The sequence below is a fragment of the Mustela nigripes genome, chromosome 17, assembly GCF_022355385.1.
Source record: "Mustela nigripes isolate SB6536 chromosome 17, MUSNIG.SB6536, whole genome shotgun sequence".
NCBI lineage: Eukaryota > Metazoa > Chordata > Mammalia > Carnivora > Mustelidae > Mustela > Mustela nigripes.
In genome coordinates, this window is record NC_081573.1 from 58,589,104 (window position 1) to 58,614,909 (window position 25,806).

The 25,806-nt window shown below is 66.0% G+C and overlaps 1 protein-coding gene across 1 annotated transcript in view; it reads left to right on the top strand.

The window, feature by feature from the left end:
- The window catches only part of ZFPM1 (zinc finger protein, FOG family member 1), a 64,165-nt gene that overhangs the window by 23,293 nt on the left and 15,066 nt on the right, over positions 1 to 25,806 (top strand). The window contains 3 exon segments of the mRNA XM_059382838.1: positions 1,289 to 1,414; positions 3,792 to 3,917; positions 23,913 to 24,046. Coding sequence (XP_059238821.1) covers positions 1,289 to 1,414; positions 3,792 to 3,917; positions 23,913 to 24,046 — 386 coding nt within the window.

A 25,806-nucleotide genomic window follows, 5' to 3' on the forward strand; every position in this document is an offset into this window, starting at 1 on the left:
TTCTGTCCCGCATGCCTCTGTCCCCGAAGCCCCATCCTGCCCCATCAGGAGCTCCCGACGCCTGGATTTGTAGACGTCATGACTTCCAGCTGTTTCTTCTTGCTCAGTTTCTGAGCAACAGGAGGGCCTGGCTGCTGTGGGGTTGGCACCCTGGGCCCAGAAGAGCTCCCCACCTACTCCTGAGTGGGCTGAGTAGGGAGGGGGTGTCTGTGAGTCAGGACCCTGCCCTGTGGCCATGCCCTGATGACTGGGGTCGGGGGGCAGGACAGGCGGCTGGAGGAGCAATTTGGGAAGGTGACTGGGCCGGGAGGCAGACCCAGTGCCAGCACCGGTCTCGGGGGCTCAGGGCCCAGACAGAGACAGCCAGAAGGGGCCTGGGGAGACGGAGGGCAGGCTAAGGAGGGACACCTGCTCACCAGTGTTCCCTCTGTCCGCCCCCCTGGACGCCCTGGTCTGACCTCAGGGACGGAGGGTTCTGCCCAGACTGGCACGAGGGACACCCCTGGTGTGTGTGTGGCTTCCCCCCTCCCCCACGAAGTCTCTGGGCCCTCGGTCCACCTTCTCAGCCGCAGGGATCTCTGTGGAGGACCCCTGAAGGAAGATGGGATTGGAATCAGGTGCTGCGGACCTGAGGCCCTTAAGTCCCAGAGGCCTAACTGCCGGCACCTGTGCCCTCCCCCACCTGTGCCCCATCAAGCACGGGCTCCCAAAGCCCGGTTTTCCCTGCGCTTCCTGGACGCCACGCATGGGGCCCACCCTCACGAAGCTGCCAGACCGCGGCGCCTGAGTGTGAGGGGCTCCTCCAGGCACCCGCTCTGGGCCCGGGAGAGAGTCACCCCCGTCTGTGGGGCTGCACACACGCACTGCGGCTGCACGAACCCCCAGAGAGGCCTGGCGAGGGTGAGGTGAGGGCTGTGGTCCGTGCGACCCCCAGAAGCCCCCTGAACCAGAAGGGGCGGCGCGTCTGCTCCCACAGCTTGGAGCAGAGTGGAGGGGAGACCCAGGGAGGTCCCAGCCCAAGGGGGTCTGGGGGGGGTCTCAGGCCCAAGGGGCTGAGAGGTTGCAGGGTGGAGGGGTGGTGGGAATGCGGCGGTGACCCCGGACGTTGGAACTGTTGCCAGCACTGGGGTTGATCCCAGGGCGAGGTGCACACGGGTCTCGGGGTGCCACTCATGGCCCCTGGCCTTGTGGGGTGGCGGAGCCTGTGCCCTCTGCCCGGGAGGGGGTCTGGAGGCCAGGGGCCATCGCCCCACAGCACCTCACGATTCCCTTTGGGCTGTGTCCGCAGGTTCCCTTGGAGACGTGGAGGCTGCAGAGGAGGCTCAGGCCATGGATGGCACCCGCCTCCCAGAGCCAGAGGCCGGAGTGCCGGAGCCGGAGCCGGAGCCCGAGCCCCCGACCCCTTCCAGTCCAGGTGAGTCGGGCAGTGGGTGCGCTGGAGGCCGGGGTCCCACAGCCCGCGCAGTCCCTCCCCTTCCCACGCCCGCCCCTGTGAAGCGCACCTTGAGCCGGCTGGTGTCTGTGGGCCCGTGGCTGGGGCTGCTGGCCGGCAGGGCCCTGACCCCCAGGGCCTGGAGGGGCGGGCGCAGGACACATGTGCACCCTCAGCGTCGGGAGGGCCTTGGGAGTCTGGCCCCCCCTGGTTACAGATGAGGAGACAAAGGCGTCGTTGGGGAAGGTCTAGCCCAGGCTTGGACCGGGAGTCCTGGGCTCGAGTGACCTCGAGAAAATCTCCGCTGACCCTCTGTGGGATGGGGGCAGGGAGGCCTCAGCACATAGCAGGTTCTCCTGCTATGGCCCTTTACCCCGTTTTACAGACGAGGGAGTGAGGCCCAGAGAGGTTAAGGGACTTGTCCAGGGTCACACAGCCTGTAAACACCCGAGTAATGATCTGATCATCCCAGACCTGGCTTCAGGGTGATCGCCCCTCTTACAAATCCTGCTTCCCCCAGGCCCATCCCATGTCTGGAACCTTTCCTTGGACCCTCTTGGTGGCAGTTTCCGGGGTGGGGGTGGGGGTGGTGTTGGAGAGAGACCCAGGGGTGAATCAGCCTGACACGGGGAAGCCTGCTCTCTGGACAGGTCCCCAGCGGGCCTCCTAGTGAGGACAGGCTCTCGAGCTAGCCGTACCCCCAGACACCCCAGGAGGAGAGGCCCCCCTGCGCTGGAGGCGTGGGGGGAGGCCAGACCTCACCCTTGTTTTCCTGAGGAGGAAACTTGGCTTGGGGGCTGCCCGTCCTGAGCGTGACTCGCCTCTCCCTGCCTCCCCACTGCTGCCTGAGGCCGAGCTCTTACCGCCAGTCAGGGCCGTGGGGCTCTGGTCACACGGGCCCGAGTGACCCCCAGGCCGTAGTCTGATGGGAAGGATACTGTCCCAGGCTGGACCCTTTGGAAGGCCATGAGTGAGGCCGGCAGCATGGTGGGGCGAAGGAGAGATTGGGCAGAGCCTGAAAGGGTGCACAGAGAGGGGCGTGCCTGCCAGGGCAGAGCCAGGAGGGGACTGGCAAGGGGCCAGCAGAGGTCCCAGGCCCACCAAGCTCACTGTGGACCCCCCCCAACTGGCTCCCGGCGTTTCCCAGTCTCAGTGCCTCCGTGCCCCGCCCCCTGGGATGACCACAGGCCCGGAGCCCAGCCAGCCTCGTCCTCGGAGACCTGCTGGCCCCAGTGTCCCTTTCCCCAGCAGCAGGCTCACTGGGAGCAAGGGCCGCGGCTCCCCACCCAGGGACAGTGGCTGGGGAGCCGCGTCGTGTTCATTGCTGTTACCTCTGCCGCCCGCCTTCTCTTCCTGGCGGCTCGAGGTGCAGCCGGCGTGCCCCCCGGCCCTTCCCCGGGGCCTGTGCCCCTGCCCTGCCTGAGCCTCAGTTTCCACATCTGTGTCTGGGCGGCCAGGGCAGCAGGAGCACGCGAGGGGCCCCCTTATCGCCCCGCCATCATCACTGCTGTTGGGCACTGTGTGCCGCCGGGGGCATCCGGAGCTGCCAAAGGGCAAGTGCCTGTTGCTGGTGGACTTCGACCGGGTGGTTTTCCCGGGGAGCCAGCCCTTATCTGATCTGCTCCTCGCTGGTGCTGCGCGCAGGGGGGGCGGGGCCCGGGAAGGAGCTGGAAAAAGCAGCCGGGGTTGCACCTGGCACAGTCCGTGGTGATAACACAGCGATGGACGAGATAAGGCGGTGGGAGGGGTGGGCTCGCTCGGCTCCCGCGCCGTGGCTGGAGCTCAAACGCCAGCCACGTTGATTTATAGCCAAAAATAATAGGACTTTTATACTGTGTGATTGATTTATTTGATGTTAATCACGGCCCTTATCTTGGGTATTAATAATCTGCCGGGCGCATGACGTCACCAAGGGGGGGCTTTTATGGGAGCTCATCGATTGGGGGCTGCGGGAGTTATCAGGCTCAGCAGGGAAGGCAAATATGCCCTTTGGGCTGGAATTGGGTTCAGGGCCCAGCTCGAGGGGCCCCCAGCTGCTGGCACAGTAGACCGAGGAGCTGGGGCCCACACGTGTGCCCGCTGGCCTGGGTGTGCCTAGTAGGGCACGCTGCACTCTAATTATTGGCTGCAGTTAGAAAAGCAATTATTGCCATAATTAATGAAGGGATGAGAGGTTTTGAAGGCCCAGGAGAAAACTGAGGTGTCTGCCCCCATTAAAGCCAGCCTGGGTGTGGGGGTGACCTTGGGCACGTGTCCCCCACTTGGGCCTCAGTTTCCCTCCCAGCCACAGGGCAGGGTGGGGAGGTGGGTGAATCATCACTCAGGGACCACGGGGCCTGATGGTGCTTTCTGTCTGCAGACGCTAACCCCCCATCCCGACCATCACCACCGCCCCCCACGCCCCCAGGAGGCCCCCAGGAGATGGAGGGGCAGGAGCCAGACACGAGGCTGGAGGAGGAGTCCGGTGTCTCTTGGAGTGGGCCAGGTAAAGCACACCCACGGTCGGTCGGGGTCTGGTGGCCCAGCCTTCTGAAAATCTGGGGAGACTGCTGTCCTGGCAGCTTGTGGGGGACACGCCCCACCTCCTGTCTGAGGAGGCCAGTGGGCAAGCCTCTGAGCCAGGGTCGGGGCCCATTCCAAAGTCCAGCCCGCCCATGGGGCTGGGCGCCACGCCGTGCCTACAAGTCCTGGGGGCTCCCAGGAGGCGTCCCCCCCCTGGGCTGGGAAAGAAGAGCAGCGGGGAAGGGCAGGAGAGACGTTGCAGGGGTGCGTCTGGAGGGCCATCCCCCCTGGGCTGGGGGTCCAGGTCTGTGCGGGTGGCTGCAGCCCCGTGGCAGACCAGCGTTGGCCCCACCTGCCCGGTGCTGGAGCCCGGGACGTGGCTTTGAGGGGAGTTTCCTGCCCCCCTTCGGCCCGATCACCAGTTTGCAGCCAAAATTCTGACCAGAGGTGTCCTCCGCGCCTGTGCCTTCACGGATAACGGAGAACCTGGGCACGGCAGGTGTGCCTGTTCTTTGTAATCCTGAGGAACGTGGGGTGGCGTCGGGGGTATTTCTAGGGCTGCGTCTCCAGGCACAGGCAGGGCTTGTCCTCAAGGGCTGGGGACCAAGGGCAAGTGCAGGTGCGGGAAGCATTCATTGAGTGCCTGCTGTGTACCAGATGGCCCGGAGCAGGCGGGCCCGGGACTGTGCATGTGGCTGTGGTGCGGGTGAGGCTCGGGGTGGTGGCAGGGGGCACACAGGCAGGGCCTTGCTGCGGGGTCAGGGGGGGCACGGCCAGGGCCCAGAGGCCGCCCATTACTCTCCTGAGGGCCACAGATGGCCACAACCAGGACAGGGACTCCACGTCACGGGGAAAGTGAGTCCACTCTCAGCCCTTCCCCCCCTGGCTGGGCTGTGGTGTTGCCTCGGGGCCGCACGTCCTGGGTAAGACAGCGCTGGGGACCCCGCTGCCCCCCCCCCCCCAGCGTAGCAGGCATGCTGCCCTTCGCAGACTGGGCGTCATGTCCCCCAGCTGTGACCCTGCCATCTTGGGGTCCCGTTGGTGGCAGGGGGCACCCAGGTGTCCTGGCAGATAGGTGGCGGCCACGTGTCCTGTCTCCACCAAGGCGCCGCTGGTCCGAGGGTGGGGGACGCAGGGCCCTGTGTCCTTGAGGCCCTCGGGGCCTGGTCAGGCACTGCTAAGCCACGTGCCTACCTGCTGGGTGCTTGGGTCTGCCCTGGGGCCTTTCCGCACACAGGATGGTGCCACGAGCCCCGGGTGAGGACCCTGTGGTCCGACCGCGGTCCTTGCCTCAGTGTCCCCAGCTGTGGACGAGGTAACACGGCGGCCCCCACAGAAGGCAGGTCACTGCTGCCCCGGCCGTGACCCTTCACATTCTACTCTTTATCAGGGAACTTCGTGTTTCAGTGCAGGGAGCAGGGACCACCCCTGTGCCTGAGGGGCCCTGACAGGCCGCTGGGCAAGCCATAGGCTGCGGCCACAGCCGCCGGGGAGAGCGTCCATGGGGGGAACAGCACCAGGCAGCCCCCACACCAGCCTCTGAGGTGGGCCCAGCATGACAGAGGGACTTATCCAAGGTCACCCAGCAGGGAGGTGGCCAAGTGGGGTGCTGACCCGGCTCCAGGGTGCAGGCCTGACTCCGGAGGGGGCTGTGCCACGTCAGCGCCGGCTTCCGTCGCCGCCCCAGTGGGCCTCACCCACCCTTCGGTGTTAGAATCCTCACCCCCACTTTATAGATGGGCCACGGAGGCCCTGAGAGGCCGAGGACTGAACCCAGGGCTGGGGTTGGCCCTGGGGTGGCTGTGGTTTAGGGCTGGGGTGCACCCTGTGGGGCCAGGGGGCTCCCTGTCAGCCTCCGCAGATAGGAGTATCTGCACAGTGGGCAGCGATGGGCCGATAAGCCGCCAGTGGCCAACCGCCGTGGGGCCTGCCCCCTATCAGAGCCCAGGCAGGCCCACTTATCGCCGCCAGGGAAGCCAGAGAGGCCCGCCGAGTCCTTATCTCTGCGGGGCTGCCCGTGCCAGCGACGGGGCAGCAGGGCCTGTCCAGGCCGGCGTCCCTGAGGGCACTGCCCAGCCCAGTGACCCGCCGCGGCCGAGGAGCGTGCCGCCGTGGCCTTTGCCCACAAGCCCTGCCCCCCCGTTCCCCTTTCTGACCTCTGAGCCCCTCTGCCAGTCCTGGGTGAGCCTCCCTCCCTGAGTCTGTCTGGCTTCTGGCTGGCAGCCGCTTCAGTGTCCCCAGAAGTGGGAAAAGGTGCTGGACCCACCCCCGGGCTCGGGGACCGGGCTCTGGAGGCCCGCCTGGGGGACACCAGCTCCCGTTCTCTGGGATGAAGGATCTAGCTTGGACCCCGGTGCACCATGCGCTGCCTGGCTTTGGGGGAGTGACGGGGCCCCAGGCCTCCGCTGCCCACCCAGCGTGCAGGAGGCGGGCCCTGGTCATGGCACAGAGCCCCGGGCTCACCACGCACCCGGCATGGCACCCAGTGCTCGCCCCCACCTCTGCTGTCTGGATGCCATCCACTGACCAGGGCTCATGGGGCTCTAGGGGATCCCCTTTGCCCCGGGGGACCTACCACCCAGGGAGGCCCAGGGGAGGGTGACTGAGCCCAGCAGAGAGAGGGCATCAGGGCCTCTGTGTCCCCAGCCTAGCACGCACGTGCAAGGTAGCTGCCGTTCCGGGGGTCGAGGCCTAGAGCAGATGACCACGAGCACCCCCAGGGCTCCCCAGGCACCAGGCAGGAGAGCGGCCTCCCCGAAGGGCCTTGACACCCCCCAGCGCAGGGGCGGCCCCAGGGGAGCCGGAGCGTCTTCAGCACTGGAGTGAGGGGCCCACAGTCTCCTAGGCCCATTCCTGCCCCCTCCTGATGCCTGCTGACCCCAGAGCTCCAAAAGCAGCCTGGGGGCAAGGGGAGCTGCTCGGGGGGGTGTCTTCGTGTGAAGGAGCTGTGAGCTCCGTGGGCGGCTGGCGGCTTAGGTTCTGAGCATCCCTGGTCCCATGGGAGCCGCTCCGTGTAGCCGCCCTGAGAGGCAGGAGCAGGCCCCCCGGGCACACCTGGCCAGGACTGGGTCCAGCTTTGCTGAGCGACTGTGGGCTGTTTGCCTGACCTCTCGGGACTTCCGTTTCCTCATCTCTGCACTGGGGCTGGGGAGATCCAAGAGTGGCCTCCCCGGGGGCCTGTAGAGAGGTCATCCCCACGGCGGGCAGAGGGCCAGCCACAGCGTTCTCCGCCCGCCTGGGCAGCCTGCAGTCCTCTGCAAAGTGTCGGTGGGGTCTGTGGGGAGAAGCCACTGCCGGGCCAGAAAGGCACTGTGGCCCCCAGGCAGAGAGAGGCTGCCCTCCGCCGTGTGGGCTCATCCCCTGATGCTCTCCACTGCCCCTCGAGTCGGTGGGGCCAGGCGGGAGTGGAGACCCAGCTCTGAGCCAGCACTGTCACCTCTGCCCTCGGAGGTGCGGGACAGCAGCCCACAACGGGCAGGTGACAGCCAGGACAGAGCCCACCCCAGGGGTTCCATGAATACCCTCTTGGCCCTCGTGGGTTGGTGTGCAGGGACGTGTCCCCCGTGCGGTGAGCTCGAACCACGCCAGCGAGTCGGCCACGGGGTACGTGGGGAAAGGAGATGCTGGCGAGCGGGGAGACCCCCACATGGGCCTCCCGGGGTGAGAAGGTAACAAGTGGAGAGTCTGGAGGCTCCGGGGTGCAGCCGAGGCCCGGGCCTGAGCAGGGTGCAGGGGAGAGGGGGAGCCTGGTCCCTGGGCTGCAGAGGAGGGTTACAACCCGCCATGGGGAAGGCCCCCCGTGGGGCTCGGGGAAAGGGGGGACGCTGGGCTGGCGGCTTGGAGGGAAAGATGGGAGCCGGGGGGGCGGGGGGCTCAGTGTTTTTATCTCCGAAATGACCTTGTCCGCTGGAGGGGCTGGCTGCTTAAAATTCTGATAGGCAAATGTCTGAGAGCTGAAATCTGCAGTCCCCAAAGCATGTCTGGAGGGCAGCCGGCCAGGAGCTCTCTGCTGTGAGGGGTCGGCCCCTACTCCCTCCCCAGCCCTCCTGCTATCATCCCACCCCCCGTCTCCACATTTAACATCAAGGAAAAGCAGGTTGGGCCCACAGGCCAGCCCTGTTAGGACCGAGGGCCTCTAGGGTCCCATCTTGAGTATGGGCCCTGGTCCCCTCATCCACCTCCTGGCCCCCATTGGAGCCCCTGTCCCATGGCAGTTGGCGTGCCCCAGCCTGCCTGGCTGGGTCGTGAGGGAACCAGAGGAAGGGAACAGCTGTGGGGACCCTGGAGGGGCGGTCCAGGAGCGTCCTCTGCAACCAGCCTCGTGGAGTGGGGTCCCCTCCCCGCCGGCTTGCCTGGCACGGGGCAGGCGAGAACCTGCTCTCGATCTGCCGGTCTGGGAGCCAAGGTCCAGACACCCCGGCTGGGGCAGTGGGCGCCCGGCTGCTGAGTGCTAGGCTGTCCACAGGTGCCACCTGCCAGGTGGGGAGCAGGGAGGTGAACCTGGGAGGCCCCCAGTGGCTCCCCACCAGCTCTGGGGACATCAGGTGGCTGTGAAGAAGGAAGGGGTGGTCAGACTCACACTCGGTGGCCAGGCCTGGCTTTGTGATCAGAGCCCCAGGACTGGGGTCCCTTTGACCCACAACTGCCTTGGAACCAGGAACTCTTTCCTGGTGACCACTGCTTATAAAACAAAATCCGGCTGGCATCAGGGGTTACCTTTTTTGTCCGCATCTCAGGCCCTGGAGGCAGAGACGGGAAGGCTGGCCATGTCCTCATGGCACTGTAGGTCAGCAGAAACCTCCCCAGCCAAGGCCTAAAGGACCGACCAGAGTGGGGTGAGGGAGTCCAGACACGGAGCAGGCATGTGCAAAGGCCCTGAGGTTTGAGTACCCGGGTGTGGCTGGAGCATTAGGATGGACACTGATGGGTCAAGGTCTGGGCTCAGTGTAGGGACCATACATGGCTCTTCTGTCTTGGTTCTAAAATGAGGGACTGGAGGGTTTTAAGTGAGGTGTTTGGCTCTCTGCCACGCGGCGGATGAGTCAGAAGACTCCCCCAGAGCATGGTGCTGTGAGGGGCCGGAGGAGATGGCTGCCTCCTGTTCCAGCTGTGGAGCCTCACCCCCACCCTGGGGGTCCTGGGGAGCCTGCTGGAATCTTGGCCCCCAGGGTGAGAGCAAGGGCGTCAGGCTGCCTATCTGGGCCGTGCTCGGCTGACTAATCTCCTTGCCGGAGTTTCGAGGCAAACCTCAAGGTTTGTTATCGGGCAGCGGGCAGTCGGTCTGCGAGGCAGGACAGCCTGTCCTGATGGACAGCCCGGGAGATGGACCGATAGGGCCTGGCCGCGCGTTCCCTCCCACCGGCCCCGTGTGTGTGGGTGGGAAAAATCATTTCAGCTATTTTGCGTTATCGTGGGGCCTGGCACCGCGGCCCGATAGGCCTGTTTGTCTTAGATTAACAGATGGGGGAGGGGCAAGCGAGGGGGACGGCGGGTGGCAAGGGTCAGCCTGGGGTCAGCAGCTCCAGAGACCAGCCCCAGTGGCTGGGTCAGGAGCCATGTCTTCTGGGCGTCCCTGGGAAGGGAGTCCACGCTGCGTGGGCCCCGGGGGACGCGCGCCCCCAGACCCACACCGCCGGCCCTCGACCCCTCCTGAGCCGAGCAGACGGAGGCTCCAGGAGATGGGGGCGGCCCGGGGCCAGGGTGCTGTGTGTCCCCTGTGGTCGGCCCACGTTTCTTCTGCACAGGTGCTTACTGAGCACCTGCTGGGGGCCCCAGGGGTGGTCCCTCCGTCCCTCGGGGTGTGTTGTGGGGCCGCAGGCCGCGGAGCCCAGAGAGCGTGGTTCCCGCGGCCCAGGAGTCGGAAGAGAAGGAGCTCGCTGACTCGCTCCGCAAACACGTGGAGGTTCGATGCTGCCTGGGGCCGGCAGCCTCCCAGCACCCGGGGAGCCGATGTCCGAGTCCGGGAGACAGAGACCACGTGATACGGGAGCAACGCAGTCATGTGTCCGAGGAACAGAGGGGGTTGACGCCTCACCGAGCCCACACAGTGCCCAGCCCACGAGAGGGAGGGGCACCGCTGCCCCGGGCAGAGGGCACAGGGGAGGGGAGAGCCCCCTGCAGCCAGGGTATGTGCAGGGGTGAGGTGGGAGGAGGCAGGCTCAGAGCAAGGGGCTGCCTCGCATACATGGTTGTCTTGGAAACAGAGTTCAGCCGTCAGCCGCTTCTGCCAGCCCAGGCCCCTGGGGGCACACTGACCATGGGACCCTCGGCCTGCGTCCACCACCACAGCTCAGGGCTGCCCACCTCTGTGAGCAGGGCCTACAGGGGGGCCCCTGGGCCAGGGCTGAGGGTGGGGGCTATGCGTGAGCCTGTGGCCTGTCCTCCATGACTGGCCTGGACCCCATGGAAGCCCACTCTTGCACTACCCAGCGGGCACGGGGGGCCAGGCCACGCACCGCACCCCAGAAAGGCCATGTGCAGAGGCGCATCTGCGGTAAGACCAGTCTGTCCCTCTCTGGTGGGGACTCTTGAGGCACAGAGCTGGTTGTGGCTTCCCCCATGGCTGGGCTGCTGACCCCTTGACCCCGGGCAGCCCCTCATGGCGATTAGTGGCTCTTTACCGCACCCAGATGGGCCCTTGGCTGGTTCTGTCTTCCATTTGCATCCCCAGCAGACATGTGGGCCGCAGGTCCCCCAGGGCCCGGCTCCTGTGAGGGGAGCAGGTGTTCGCAAGACCCGGAGACCACCGTCCTGCCAGCGCAGCTCGTCCCGTTGGCTCACTGGTTGGTGCCTCTGTCCGTGGTGCACCTGCCGTGTAGTAGACACTCCGGGGACATGGCCTGGACAGACAGCCCGGCCACTGCCCTCCTGGGGCTACAGCCTGGGGCAGAGGCAGCAGTGAGGGGCTCGGACGCTGAGCCAGGGATGGAGGAGCGGGCGGGGGGCAGGGATGCGCACAGACTGCGCACGGCTCGGGGAGCAGGCTACAGACGCACTGGGTAACCCACCCCATAGAGCTCAGCCCAGCAAAAGCCCTGTGGGGGCACTGCAGGGGAGGAAGGGCTGGGGGCAGGGCTCCCCCCTTGGGGTGCACGGGAGACCTGTGAGGAAGCCGGTGGAAGTTTGGCGGCAGATGCTGTGCTCCCTGTTTTACAGATGTGAAAACTGAGGCCCCCCCCCAGGGCCTCATTGGGCACTTGAGTGGGGACTGAGCCCACCCACGGCCCTGCCTCCTGTGGAGTGGCCCCCTCCCCAGCTGCAGGGGGCTCTCCCCTCTCCTGTGTCGCACACAGTCCCCAGGGGCTACCCCAGCCCCTCCCCAGGTGCAGACACTGCTTGGCGGAGGGCAGGTAGACAGAACAGTGGCCTGAGTCTTCGGCCACCCGACGGCGGGTGGGGGCCCAAGCCTGGCCGCCTGCCCTGTGCTGCCCGCTGACCTCACCGGCCTTCCGGGAGCGGCTATCTGTGGCCAGAGTGGCCTATCTCGGCCGCCGAGGCTAATCGAGCCCGGCTTCCTCCTCCGCCCTCCCGCCCGGCTTCCTGCCGAGGCCAGACCGCCCCCTGGCCCCAGGCTGTGTCTGAGCGGCTGCCTAACCCAGGCCAGCCCCTCCCAAATGTCAGTGACAGGTCGGGGTCTCCCTGTCCACGCCTGGGGGACCCCTTCCAGAACTCTCGTTCTCTGTCCTCCTAGGCCCAAACCCAGACTCTCCCCGGCCTGGCCATGTGGCCTGGGGCATGTCAGCTCAGCACGCTCAAGCCTGTGGCCTCCACGGGGAGTTGGCCACAGACACGCACCTAGGAGACACCCGGGATGACGGGGCTGTTCCCGCCCAGCAGCCACCCTGGCTATCGCTCTCGCACAAACCAGCAGGGCTCCCTTCCCGGGACCAGCACTGGTCCCGTGTCTTGGTGGCCAGAAGGGGTCCCCTTGCCAGTGTTGTCTGCCTCCCCTGTCCCTCTCCTGTCCTCCCTGGCTGGCAGGGCCCCACAGGTGGCCTCCAGCTGTCCCCTCTCACTGGGCGCCTCAGGCCCACTGTGCCCTTCTGTGGGCTCAGCTGCTCCTCTGGGGTGGGGCAGGGCCTCGGAGCTGTCTGGAGGCAGGAGGAGGGTCAGGGATGGGCCTCGGCAGGGCGGGCAGCCAGAGGGCTGCAGGGCACAGCGGCCCCCCAGGTCCCGGTGTGGGCCCTCCCCGTGGCCGTGGCCGTGGCCGTGGCTGTGTGTCTGGGATGTGCCAGGGTCTCGTAGGATCTGCCCCAGCCCCAGGGAGTGGGCTTCTCGGTCACACCCACCTGACGGACGGAGAAACTGAGGCTTGGCGCAGTGCAGCGGCCGTCTCAGACCCAGGATGGGAACCGGGAGCACCCACAGCCCTCCTGCCCACCCCTCCGGCCGACACTTGTTCTGCCGAGACCCCCTCCCCTGCTGCCAGCGTGGGTCGCTCTTTATTTATTTATTTATTTATTATTTCTCTATCTCTGTGCGTAACTTTTGATTTCCTCACCGTGTTTTTCCATTACGGGCGGCGGTGGACGCGGCCGATAAGATCGGTCCCTGGAGATGGGACAAAGGGGCCGCCACTGGCTCGAGGGCTGGTCATATCCTGCCCGAAAGGGCCGAGCTGGGCCTGAGATGCGGCGTGATGCTAGCGTGATGCTATCGCAGGGGCTTTTGTGTGTCGTTGCGGGGACCCCCCCCCCCCGGGCCCAGGCCCCCCCTTTCCCCCCCCACCAAAAGCCTGCCCCCCCCCCCCCCCGCCAGCCTGCTCGGCCCCGCTCCCCCGGGTCCCGGCCGTGGTCTTGGCAGGTGCTCGGGGGGCCGTGGTCTGCACGGGGTCCGCAGGGCCTCGGCTTCCCGAACCTGGGTCTGCCCTCATCCGGCCCTCACAGCTGCCCCTGTGCACCGCCTGGACTCAGCCGTTCGGCTCCTGGGAATTCACCCCTGCAGAGTCCCTCCGCGTGGATGGGCATCGGTCTGTCCTGTGCTCCTGACAGGGCCACTTACTTCCTCACTCCGTTATTTATTTTGCTGACCTCTAAAATCTCTAGAAGAGGGGAAAACGATCCTAAGAGAAGCGAGGTCTTCTAATCGCTTGGCCGGCCTGTGTCTCTCCCTGCACACACTCGCCTGGGTCTTGCCACAGCAATAGCACATCTGGGGCTAAACCCTGGAGGCCCCGCACCTGCCTACCGCCTGCCCCACTCCCTGGGCCTCCGCAGGGGCTGCAGAATTCCCAGTCCCCCCGGCCCAGAGCAGGAGCAGCCCCTCCCCCGATTCCCGGGACCTTGCTGGGTCTCCGAGGCCCAGGGCCACTGCCCTGACAGATGAGCGAGGGGTGAGGGTTGGAGGGGGAGCGAGCCTGCTCCGATGGCTGAGATGCCCCGCGGTGGGCTCCACCCAGACGGCACAGGGCACCTGATTTGGGGTCCGGGGAAAGCCTGAGGGTTCCTGAGCAGAGGAGAGGGGGGAAGGAGCTGGGTCTCATGCAGGCAGAGGGCAAGAGCTTCTGTCTACGCCCAGCACGCTCTTCCCCTGCCGGCCCGGCCCTGTTCTTGACCTGCTCCCTACCCGTCCGGGGGGCATGAAGGCAGAGCCCTGGACGCGGTTGGACCCCCGGGCTTGAACTCTCACCCGCCCCCCCACTGTGTGGCCAGGTCCTCCCTGACCTTGGTTTGGTCTGGGAAGGGGGAGAACCACCCCGATGGCAATGGCAGGGAAGGGGGAGGGGCGGGATGGAGGCCCGGGCGGCTCAGCACCAGGAAAGCAGGTGTCTGCAGGTTCAGCACCCCGTGTAGGCCCAGGTCTCTCCGGGGGCCCTAGCCTCCCCCCGCCACCCCCGTGTGGGAGCGCTGCCTCTGTGGGTGGGCAGAGGAGAGACGCCAGGCTCAGAAGGGATCAGCAGGTGCCTGGGGACCACTGGCATTTCTGGAAGGATCTTTGCAAGCCCTAAGGGGCTCACTGGGCCCTAGGCGCTGGCAGTGTCCTGTTCTCCATGACGTCAGGTGACCTCGTGCCCGTGGCTGCCCCCCACCCTAGGTGAAGGCGGGTACCTGCCAAGCTGGGGTCACTACCCAGGGTCACCCCTCCACCCTCGCGACCACTCGGCGTCTGCCCAGACCCTTCCATTTACAGAGCGAAGACTGTGCCTGGACCCCTGGCCACACCCCAGCCCAGACAGGGAGCAGCAGGGTGGGCTGGCCAGGCCAGAGGCCAGGAGGTGGTGAGTTGGAGGCCGGATGGGAAGGAAGGGCCCTCAGTGCGTCGGCCCCTGGAAAAACGGGGCAGGGGCCAGAAGGCCGATAGGAGCCAGAGAGGCTGTTTGCACAGGAGACATTTTCTTTCTCTTATCACACATCCTGCTTCCAGCCTGCCGCCAGGACAAGGCAGGGCCGGGGAGGGCCACGGACCCCCACCCCAGCTCCCAAGCCTCAGGGTCTCCCAGGAGCGGATGGGACTCCCTCTCCCCACTTCACAGCTGGGAAGACTGAGGCCCCTAGACCCACGGCAGTTGGCTTTTCAAGAAGGCTGGAGGGACTATGGGCTCTCACACTCAGAGGTGCCAGGAAGGCAGTGTTCTTGGGCTCCGTGGGGCTGTGAGGGGAGCCTAGCAGCATCATGGGCCTGGCACGTAGACCCCCAAGGGGTCTCGGGCCCCACCTCTCACCCCCTGTCTCCTCCTGCCAGGTGAGCTGTTCTTGGCTTTTTCCGGGGGGTCTAGTGTCTGAGAGCACAACCCCCCCCCCAGGAAGCTCTGGGTTGGGGATTCAGAGGGGCTGATCAGAGTTGAAGGCCGCCCCCGCCACAACCTGCTCCCCAGACCTGACTTTTAGCTACCCACAGGGTCCCTTCCAGCGACCTATGTCCTGGTCCCCATGGCTCTGCCCCCAGACCCACAAACGCCCCCTGCCCTCAGGGCTGCTGCCCCCCAAGCGGTGAAGGGCCTCCACGAGCCCCACCCCCACTGCTGGCGATTCCCAGGAGGCCCCAGCTCCGCCATTAGCTGGGGCCAGGGTTCAGCCCGATAAAGATGGGCTGTTGTTCTGTGTCAAAAAAATCAATAATTTCCAGTGATGTTCCAGCGATAGGAAGAGAAGTTCCCAGGCACCAGCTGGTGGGTGGGGCGGGGCGGGGCGGGGCGGGGCGGGGCGGGGGGGGGGGGCGGGGAGCACAGAGCCAGGGCCGCGGCTCCTGTTCTAACCCCTGCCGGCCTGTGGTGCAGTCACACAGTGGTCCAAGGGCAGCTCCCCATGACCCAGGCCCAGCCCTGCCCCTCCTGGCCTGCCCCCCCACACCCCGTGCTACTCCTTGTAGAAGGGTGCCCCCCCCAGCACAGGCAGGGGTGTGGGGAGGGAAGTCCCGGGGTCACGCGTGTGCCCAGGCTCATGGCTGGTCGGCTGCTCTGGGTGTCCAGCATTGGCTCTGCCCCCCGGAGCCCTCCTCCAGACACAGGTGCCCCCGGGTCCCAGGCACCGCCAGGGCCTGCAGGACACGGCCGTCAGTGACCCCGGCCTGAAGAACAGGCAGCCCATCGGAGAGGCTGAGTTCATGGACCACGAGCGTCCAGCCCCCAGCACTGGGGACAGGGCTCTCAGGGTACCAGGAAGCAGGAGGCAGGGAGAGGCCAGCAGCCAGTGGCCTCGCCACCCCCTCCCCCACCGCCTGCGCGAGGGGACGGGCACACGGAGGTCCCAACCGGGGTGCCCAGAGCCATGCCCTGGGGTGGGCGCTGTGCCTGGCGCCCGCCGGCCTACAGCAGAGCCAGCCGCCCTGCCAGCCACCCCCCTGCAGCTGGTTTCCAGGAGTGTGGCCTGGCGGCTCCACCCAGGCTCAGGCCAGCCCAGTGGGATGGAGCACGGGCAGCAGCACCCGGCGGCAGGAGGGAGCTGAGAGCACGTGGCCCCACGCCCAGCGAGTGGGCACATTAGGCCGAGGCCCGTGTCCAGTGGACAGCGCACCTCTGGCAGGCTGCTGGGGGCTCCTGGCGGGTGGGCCGCGTCCCCATGGAGTGGCTCCCTGGGTCGCAGGGTCTGAGCTCTGAGACCCACCTGCTCTAGCCTAAGCCCAGCTACTTAGGAAGGAAGGTTCTGGGCGTGAAGCCCTTTGAACACCTCTTGTCCCAGAGAGCCCTTCCCTCTCTGGGGGCCTCACGCCGCAGGACAGTGAGCCTGCCTCGGCCACGGCACGGGGTTGGAAGTCCCAGATTGTGGGTGAATACGGTTTCTCAAAGTTGACAGCTGGTGGGCCTCGTTTTTATGTGTCCTCAGGTCACGGGGTCTGGGCCTCCCAGCGGAGCTCTGGGGGGTTGCCCAGGCCAGAGGCAGGGTGGAAACCCTCACCCCAGGTTCCTGAGAGGCAGGTGCTCAAGCCCTGAGACCTCAAGGGACTTGGCCCTTGAGCCAGTGACCGCATGTGTGTCCGTGTCCCCCTGCCCCCGCCATCTTGCTTCCTGGGCGGCACCTGCCCCATGACTCCCTCTCTCGTGGCCACAGCAGGTGCCGTGGGCTCGCTGCCTGCGCGCACAACCTGGGCATTGGGATCCTGTCCTGCCCCTGCAGGCGATGGGCCAGATTCGTGGGGGTGAGGTTGTGCTGCTCGAGTAGGCGTCAGAACCGCCTGGGCTCTGGGACCGCAGACAATCCCGTTTTTGCCCAAAAGCTCTTCCAGCCACGTCCCTGCAACCCTTCAACCCCAGTATTCACAGAGGGGGGCCTGGGCCTGAGATGGGCCGGACTCTGCCCACAGGGGCTGGGGCCCTGGTGATAGGGAGGGCTGGGATCAGGCTCTGCCCATTTTCTCCTGATGTGGCCTTCAGGTATGGCTTGGTCCAGGGGACGTGCTGGCTAGCTGGGGGCCCAGGCTGTGTGGGCATACTTGTACTCCCGCTGCCCTGCGAGGTAGGAGGTAGCAGGACCTCCCCGGGCCTGTCGGCTCCCCGGTGGGAGTCCTGCCACTGCCCCAGGCCTGGGGAGGCCCATGGGAGAGGCAGCAGCAGCTCAGGCCTCCTTTGCAGGCACTGGCAGCCCCTCCCTGCCCCTGCACTTGGACCCACCAGCACACGGCCCCATGCCTTCCTCATGCCCAGTGCAAGGGACTCCCGCTCAGCCTGTCCCCAGGCCCCCTGCTCTGGCCTTGCTGCCCAGTCTGCACAGGAAGCAAAAACGGGTGCCGCCAGGGTGGGCCCAGCGGGTGAAGATATTCCCAAAAGCTGATGGGAACTTGCCGCCCCTCCAGCCGGACCCTGGGAAGGCGGCGTCCGCACAGACTCCGCACTCCCATCCCCACCGGCGGGCTCCCTGGCCACAGGCCTGCCCTTCCCAAACTTCAGGGGGCGCCCACCCACCTGGCTGGGTTCTCCGCGCACCTCAGGGTGACTGTCCAGGAGGTGGCCCCCGTTGGCTGTATCCATGTGACCGGGCTCTGCCCGCCATGTGTGGGTCCCAAATCTCCCTTCCGGCCAAGGCCGTTGGGATCCAGGGGCACAGCTGGAGGAAGTGGCCGCTGTGGCCGAGCGCCGAGGCCTCGGGGGGAGGAATGGGGTCCTGTGGTGCTGTATGTACCTGAGTCCGCAGGAAGCCCCCTTACCTCCAAGAGTGGGCTCTGGTGTGGTCTGTTCTAGGAGCGGGACGCCCCGTGCCCAGAGCGGTCGAGAGTCTGGCCAGCATCCCGTGGGGACCGCCGTGGCCTGGCAGGACGCTCACCGGGCACCCGCCACGTGTCCCTGTCCTTCCTGCCCCTCCGGTGCGTCCCTCACCTTGCGCTGATCGGGGAGGCGGGGCTGTTCTCCCCATGGCCCTTGCAGCTGGGCCATGTGTGTCCTGGGACACAGGCCCAGGTTCAAGGCTTCCGGGGTGGCACAGACCCTGCGTCCTCCCCGACGGCTGGGCTCACAGGGATCCGTCGTGCACCCCCTCCTCTAGGCAGTGCAGTTCCAGAAGGACCGGCAGCCCTTAGACAGCAGTGGTCTCTCTCTGCCCTAGGACCTCGCCTGCCACCAAGCTCATGGTTCCCCAGTCAGGAGGACTATGTTGGGGGCAGGGAAAGTGCTGGACTCGACGGCCAGTGACCTTGGGCAAGTCATGCTACCCTCAGGGACACCGGGCTTGTACTGCTGGCCGGGACCAGTGCGGTCTGCACCTGCAGGGGGAGTGGCCGAGCGCGTGAGGGAAGGGTCTGCCTGGCCCCTCACTGTGGGACAGCCGGTGCCCCCCACGCCGCCCCCTCACCCCTGCTGGCCATGCTGTGCCCTCTGGCCGCGAGCGAGTGGCTCACCCTCTCTGGGCCTCACTTCCGTGCTCATACAGGACATTTGGAAACACACACAGCCTCCTAGCCTTACCCACTCTGGGTGAGTGCCACGGAGGCTTCTAGAAGCCTGCAGGGTGGGGCTGGCTCTGCCTAGGGCTTTCTTCCTCCCCCCTCCCTCTTTTCCTCTCCCCCCCCCCTTTTTTTCTGACTTTTATCAAAGGCAAACAGCATGATCCTTGAGATAGGGCCGCTCCCGACAAGGCGGGGGCCAGCTGGCCCATGGGAGCCACAGGGTGGGGCCAGGCGATGGGCCGGTTAGATGAGTGAGGGCTGGCGGCGACCCTGGGACCCCAGAGCACCCGCACAGGCCGCGGGCTGCGGGGCCTGTGGACCTGCTGTCTGCTCCGGAGCCCACCTGCCAGGTGCAGAGGCAGCCCCCAGCTCAGACGCTCCTGCAGAACCCAGGGCTTCCCCTAGTCAGAGCCACAAGACAGCCATGCGGGTGAAGGCAGGGGACCGAGGGCTCAGGGTTGGAGCCCCAGACCTGACCATTGTGGCAGTGATTGCATCCCTGCCATGGGACCCCAAGCTCTCCAGGCTGCCTCTGCAGACCAGCGGGCTCCCTGTGCATACTGTGGCCCCGAGGGCTCTGCCGGGTGTGAGGCAGAGCTGGCCAGGGGCCGTGGCTCAAGGGCCACCCTGGGCTGGGCCCCACGACCCGGGAAGGCCCAGGGAGGGAGAGCTGTGCTGGCCTCCCCGACAAACACGCTCGCCTTCACCCTCCCCGCTACCGGCCCGGCAGGTAAACTGAGGCCAGAGGGGCGGGGCAGAGGCGGGACCCAGCCCCGGCCTGCTGATTCCAGACCCCAGGTCTCTTACCCGGCTACCCCCTCCCATCAGGGCCCCAGAAGTGGGAGCACTTGTTCCTGCCTCCTCTGGGGTGCTGCCAGAGGGCTCTGGAACCTAAGGTGACTACTTTTTTAAGATTTTGTATTTATTTGACAGAGAAAGGTCACAGAGAGGCAGGCAGAGAGCCAGAGAGGAGGAAGCCTGATGCGGGACTCGATCCGAGGACCCCGAGATCATGACCTGAGCTGAAGGTAGTGGCTTAACCCACTGAGCCACTCAGGCGCCCCACCTAAGCTGACTTTTCAATCCTATAAATATGCCTGAACCCTGGCCTCGGCTCATCACAGATGCTTAGGGGCAAAACTGAATCCTGCGCGATGTGTTTGTTCTGGAAATCACATGTGTGAGGTTGTTTGCCGGGATAAATTGGTCTTGGTCTTGGTCCTGATGTGGCATCGGTAGTGATAGCCTGACCTCCACGGGGGCCTAGACAGAGCCGGAGTCGCCAGCCTGCCGCAGGCGCCCACCTCCCCTCCAGGGGCGTCCCTGGCTTTCTGCGGCCTTCTGCATCAGCCCCGAGAAGGGCGTCGGGGCCTGGCCGTGAGCGGGGCTGGGGCTGGGGCTCACGTCTCCCCTCTCCATCGCGAGTCTTAGGCCAGTAGCTCAACCCCTCCGAGCCTGGGTTTCCCCCTCTGTACACTGGGGGAAGAGCTTCAGTGTGGCTGTGCGAGACACGAGGCTAAGGCTTGATAAGCGGGGGCTGGGAATTGTGTCGGGATCACGTGTTCTCGGGGTGCATGTCATCACCTCTATGACCCCCTGTGGGGATGGAGGCCAGGACCAGCCTGGAGCTGGGAAGAGAGAGCAGACAGGAGCCACAGGAGGGTGTCAGGGAGAAGGACACCTCCACCTGGAAGCCCCCCAGCTGTCCCGCCCTCCTGGCGGCCACTGCCCAGGTCTCCTAGGAGAGGCAGAGGACAGAGGCCGTGTCTCCCTCGTGCCTGTGCCCATGCGAGGCTTTGGGACTGAGTGAGCACTGAGTCCCAAGTCCAGAGAGCCTGCAGTGTGGCTAGGGTGCTCGTGGCCCCAGGCCTCTGTGTGGTGGGAAGCTGGCCCTCCGGCCACCACAGGTCCGCTGGCTATCAGAGGTGGTTTAAACCTGTCTTCCTGCCTGTCAGTACCCCCACCCCTTCGCCCCTTGCCCTCACTCATCTACACTCATTCATTCTTGGCCTTCAGCTGAGGTTCCCAGCCCGGCAGGAGTGGGTGGCCCTGGTGGTCCCACCCACCCCCACTTTCCTGATGCAGTTTTGCTTCTGGGTATGAGAGGGTCTCTGGTAGGTGCTAACTGGGCTCAAATACTGCCTGACCATCTTTCCACTACGCAAGAGGTTAGACAGGAACTGTTTGCTAGAAATAGGTTATCTGAGTAGGTGGATGTTGAACGTTGCCAGGGCCACCATGTACAGTTGCCTGGGTTGTACACTGTGACAAGGGCTCTGGGTGAGCTGGGGCTGAGATCCAGCCGTGTTCCCCTCACCCAGCGAGGTACCTACCATCGCCCTTCATGCACCCAAGGGGCCACCCTCCCTAATGCACAGCCCCTCAGAACCCGCCTTCCTGAAGCAGGAAGGTGGGTTTTTGTGGTGAGCATGGCCCTATCCCCAGCCCAAGTTCCTTGGCTTCCTGGCCTCCTCCCCTCTCCCTGGCCTCGCGCAGCCCCCCGCCAGGCCTGAGTGCCGGGCTCTGCCCGGAGGCCTGCAGAATGGCAGCCTTTATCGGGAACCAGCCCTCCCTCTGGCAGGGCACGATACCCAGAAGATGGAGTGGCCGCCATGGGAAGCGCCAGCCACGCTGTTATCTGGGAGGCTCGGCTGGCCAGCCCTGGGGTTCCGATTAGGGAGCAGGGCTGTTGGCTGTGGGCGCCCATAGGGGTGGGGGGAGGCTCGCTGGCTTGGCTCCTTCCCTCCATCAGCATGAGGCCAGGGCCCCAAGACGGAAAACCTGGGAAGCCCGGGGCTGCCCCCCCCACTCCTCCTCCACCCTCGGGGACCCCCAGGCCAGCTCCCCACACGCTGGATTCTCAGCGGCTCCTCCCACGGGAAGGTGGGCCCCTGCCTCAGGTAGAAGGTGTCATCTCCCGATGGGGGCTCCATGCCCAGCGAGGCCGGGAACGGGCTCCTTCCAGGACATCTGGGTGCTGGTGGAGAATGAGATGGGAACGGAGGGGCTCCCGGTCCCCGTCCCTGTCTCTTGTGGTCCCAGCAGGTGAAATGCGGTCCAGAAAGGCGTACGGCCAGCCCTGCTCAAAGGTCCAAGGGCAAGCCAACCCCTGGTTGCTTCGAGGTTTCTGGGTGCCTGCAGAGGAGCTGGCCGCAGCATGAGGTTGCTGGACGGTTCCCCCGTGATCCCCCGTCAACAGCTGGGGAGCGGGGGTGCGGCGCACAGGCTCAGCCCATCGTGGGCTCCCCACCAGCCTCGGACAGGGGACAGGGGTGCGGCGCACAGGCTCAGCCCATCGTGGGCTCCCCACCAGCCTCGGACAGGGGGCAGGGGTGCGGCACACAGGCTCAGCCCATCGTGGGCTCCCCACCAGCCTTGGACAGCTTGACAGACGGGTGGACAGACAAACGAGTTCCCCGCAAGCTTGCCTCTAGGCAGCCTTCTCCTCCTCATCCCCTCCTTCACATGTGCTGGTCCCCCGAGGGCCAGCCAGGTAGGGAACCAGAGACCCACATACATCCAGGGCCCTGGTTCAGCTAGAGCCAGGAGGCCCGGGTTTAGATTCTGACAGCCCCTACCAGCTGCGTGACCTCTTGGGGCCTCAGTCCTCACCTGTAAGGGGCGTAGGGAGAAAGCGGACTTAATTGGCTGGAGTAGGGGTGGGTGACTGTGCCGGCTGGGTCACACTCCTGTCCCTGAGGATAAGGCCCTGCGGGGCCAGAGAGGGGTGGCCCATGGGCAACGCCCTGGGCTGGGGCCCAGGTGTCCTGGGTGGACTGGCGAGGGACGTGGACCCTGGTGGGCGAGCTGCAAAGTGACAGAGCCAGTCTCTGCCCCTTCTCCAGGGGGCTGATGATGGGGCGCGGGCCTCCCCAGCCTCGTTCTGGTCCCTGCCATCTTATCTGCCCCAGGGAAGACAAGGACCCAGTTAGAACGTTTTAGCTGGGCCTCCTGGCGTATTTACACCTTATCTCTGCCATTAGGCCGGCAGTTATCTGATAATCGGGCCCATTAAGGCCACAGCCTGCCCGATCGGGGCTCCAGGAAGTGGGGCCGCCGCCACAGCGCTTGCTTGGGGACCAGGCCAGGCCACGTGAGGCCTCCGTGGGCCCAGGCAGCCCGGGTGGCACCCGAGGTACAAGGTAGCCCGGCCTTCCTGGGCAGAGGGTGTGGGATCAGGGAAGGGACTGCCCTCTGAGGGCATGACTGCCTGTCCCCTCGCCCCAGGAGGACACAGAGGCTTAGGCAGTTCAAAGAATCCCCAGGCCTGCCCCAACAAACGCACACAACCTTGGGGCCCTAACACCTCAAAAATCTATTCCCTCCCAGGGCTGGGCTAGGGCTGTGTCCCTCTGGAGGCTCCCGGGGCAGTGGGGGAGGAGGGGCCTTCCTGCCTCCCCCAGCTCCAGGGCCTAGGGTCCGGCTTCCCCCTGACCCCGTCACTCTGGTCTCTGCCTTCTCCATCTCTTCTCTGGGTCTCTTGCAGGGACGTCTGTCACTGAGTTTAGGGTCCCGTCCGTTAATCCAGGAGGGTCTTCTCTCAGCCTCCTAACTCAATTACATCTACAAAGACCCTTTTTCCAAATAAGGGCGCGTTCACTAGTTCTAGGCACATGGATCTTCCAGGCATCAGCGTGCAGCCCCCGTAGATGGTCCTGTGGACCGTGCGGGGAGGCTGGCTGTACCCGGGAGCCTGACTCCAGACCCTGTCCCACTCCAAGTCTTGCCCTGGGGAGAATGATGGTCTCAGGGACTCCCAGCGGAGGCCCGTCTGTCTGTGGAAATGCAGCCATGCCCTGTGTTGGCTCTCCTACCCGTGCCCCGGGGCCCCTGCCGGGCCACAGGAGCACTTGGCGCCTGGAGGATTTGCAGCCCCCTCCCTGCACGGCACAGGCGGCCACGGCCCCCAAGTGTCTCAGACCCTCATCGAGGAGAGGCCTTGCAGTGAGGCAGCAAGACTCAGGGCCCAGGCCTTTCTAGAAAGTGAGTGGTGGTTCCGGCAGCAGTATTCTGGGTCCCCGCCCCTGCCCATCTGCAGGGCGTGAACGGAGCCAAGATCAGGGCCCCCCAGGGGCAGACTCTGCTTTGCCCAGGGCCCTGGGGTGGTGCGTGGCTCTTTGACTTGGTTTCTGCTCTGCGAGCTGTGCGAAGCGTGTTGGCGGGTGAACACATCAGGCCTCGTGCGGCCCGATTGGGCAGGAAGTCTCGGGGGGCGTTTTCCCGGCTGCCGTCACAGGCTTGCTCTGTGAGTCTGGGGGGGGGGGGGGGGGGGGGCGGGGGGGGGGGGGGGGGGGGGCTCAGGCCAGTGGGGAGGGGCTGGGAGGACTGTGCCGAGGGGGGACCAAGAGGCCAGCCTCACCGATGTTGGCACCCTCCACTGTGCACCCCCCATGTGCTGGAGACACACGTCCTAACGCAGCAGCCGTGGTCCCCCCCGGCTCAGATCCGGCTGCGGGCGCCCCGTCCCGTTCCCTGCGGCCCCCAGACAAGGGCTTGCTGCAGGGTCGGCCCGGCTCCCAGGGCCACAGGCCCGCTGGGGTGCCCCAGTCCCAGCAGCTGCTCCCGGTGGGCTTGGGGCTGCAGAGCTGGAGTGCGCCGGGCCGTCGGCGGGACTGGGTGGTCACCGCGGCAGGCACGCCTAACTCCCCGGTGCTTCTCCCCACAGACGAGCTGGAGCTACTGCGGAAGGACGGGCAGAGCTGCGTGAGGGCTCGGCACAATCTCGCCGAGGGCCTGTCCTGGGGCCCCTTCCGTGGGAACGTGCACAGCAAGGTCTCATCGCCCGGGCAGCTGGAACCGGTAAGGAGCCCCAACCCCAGCCACCCACCGTCCGGCTGCAGGGCAGCAGCCTGGGCAGAGGCCTGCCCGGGGCACAGACCCCCCTCAGCTGTGAGAGCCCAGCCCTGGTTACACTCTGGCCCCGGAGTGCCTGCCCCTCTATGGGCCTGAGGTGTTGGGACTGGGAGGGTAGGAAGGAGGTGCCTGGGAGCACAAGGAAGGCTTCCTGGAGGAGGTGACACAAGAATGAGTAGGGCTTCTTGGAGGAGGCCCTTAGTGAATGAGTAGAAGTTGGCAAGACAGAAAGAGACGTGTGTTTGCAGTAGGGCGGCGACAAGGATCCCAGTGTGGGATGGATCCCAGGCTGGACCTGGCCTTCGTGGGCAGGGACAAGCGAGGTGGTTTTCTGGGAGCTTGGGGACCGCGGCAGCAGACACTGAGGTTCAGTTCGTCCCTGGGGTTCCTTCTGGTGCCCCAGGGTCTCCACGTCCTCAGCACTTACGACCTGCCTGTGTCACTAAGAAGCCCTCCCGGGCGGCGCCCTCCCACGATCGCCTCTGCAAGAGGGTCCCTCGCTTCGGGGTTAGTGCTTTCTTACGGAAGTCGGTGTGCGTCCTCTCGCACGGGTACAAAAGCTCCTTCTAAAATACACTCTGGTGAAGACAGGGCACTGGTGTCTGGGAAATGGTGGCCAAAAGCACAGTGTGCAGTAGAACCAGAACCAGGAGGGGCTGGACGTGACGCGTATTCTAGAAACCTCTCCTCGCCCTGCGGCCCCTCGCTTAAAAGGCCAGGAGGCCCCCTGGGTGGGTCCCCTCAAGCCCGGGCTCAGGCGCCCCAGACGGGCAGCCACAGCCTGGGCCATTTCTGATTCCCGATGTCGCATTCCAGTGCGACTTGACCCAGGTGCAACCTGGCTGCTGGGTGCCCCTCAGTGCCGGGCCTCCTGGTCCTCAGGCCCCAGGTGTGGGCCTCTGGTCAGCCTCCGTGTGGTTTCGGGCAGTGGCAGGGCTGCAGGGCAGGGTTCCCCCATGCAGAGAGACCAGGTGCTGCCCGAGCTGCTCCATCTAGCCGCAGTCCAACAGAAGCCCCATTTCTCAGCTGCAGAAACCAGGGTGCGGGGACTCGGCCTGCAGTGGTATCCACGGGGCTGGTGGGGAGCTGCCAGGGGAGTGCCCAGCTGCAGGCCCTTGGACCACCGTCCATAGCGCCCATGTGCATCAGAGTCTCTGGGCTGGGGCCTGGCTCCAGAGATCCAGGCAGTCTCCTAGGATCTAGACGTGCAGCCCGGCCGAGGCCCCCCCGGGGCCACCCACGCTGCCCATCGTGGCGGAGCACCTGGGCGGGGGACCGCGTGCTGGCCTTGGCCATGTGGTTGGAGGCTGGCAGGACCGAGGGCTCCCACCCCCGGAGCAGGCCGGCCCCACGGCACAGGGTCCAGCCCCGCGGCCTCCTCACCGTGGCTGTTCCACTCCCGGGCAGGGTCCTGAGCTCCTTGAGCTTCTGCTCCTGAGCCTGTGGGGCTGCAGTGGGGACACAAGAGAGCCCTGAAGGGTCCGTGGGGCCTGAGCCTGCAGACCCTCCAACGTCCCTGCGGAGGACAGGGTGGCAGAGCTGCAGCTCTCGTCTGCCAAGAGGGGAGCTGGTGGCACGCCCGCCTCCCAGGGCGGGTAGATGAGACAGTGCCTGCACCGTGCTTACCACCAGCGCACAGGACGGCTGGCCCTCCTGTCCCATGGCCCAAGCAGGGAAAAATCCGTGGCGACCACAAGGCAGACTTT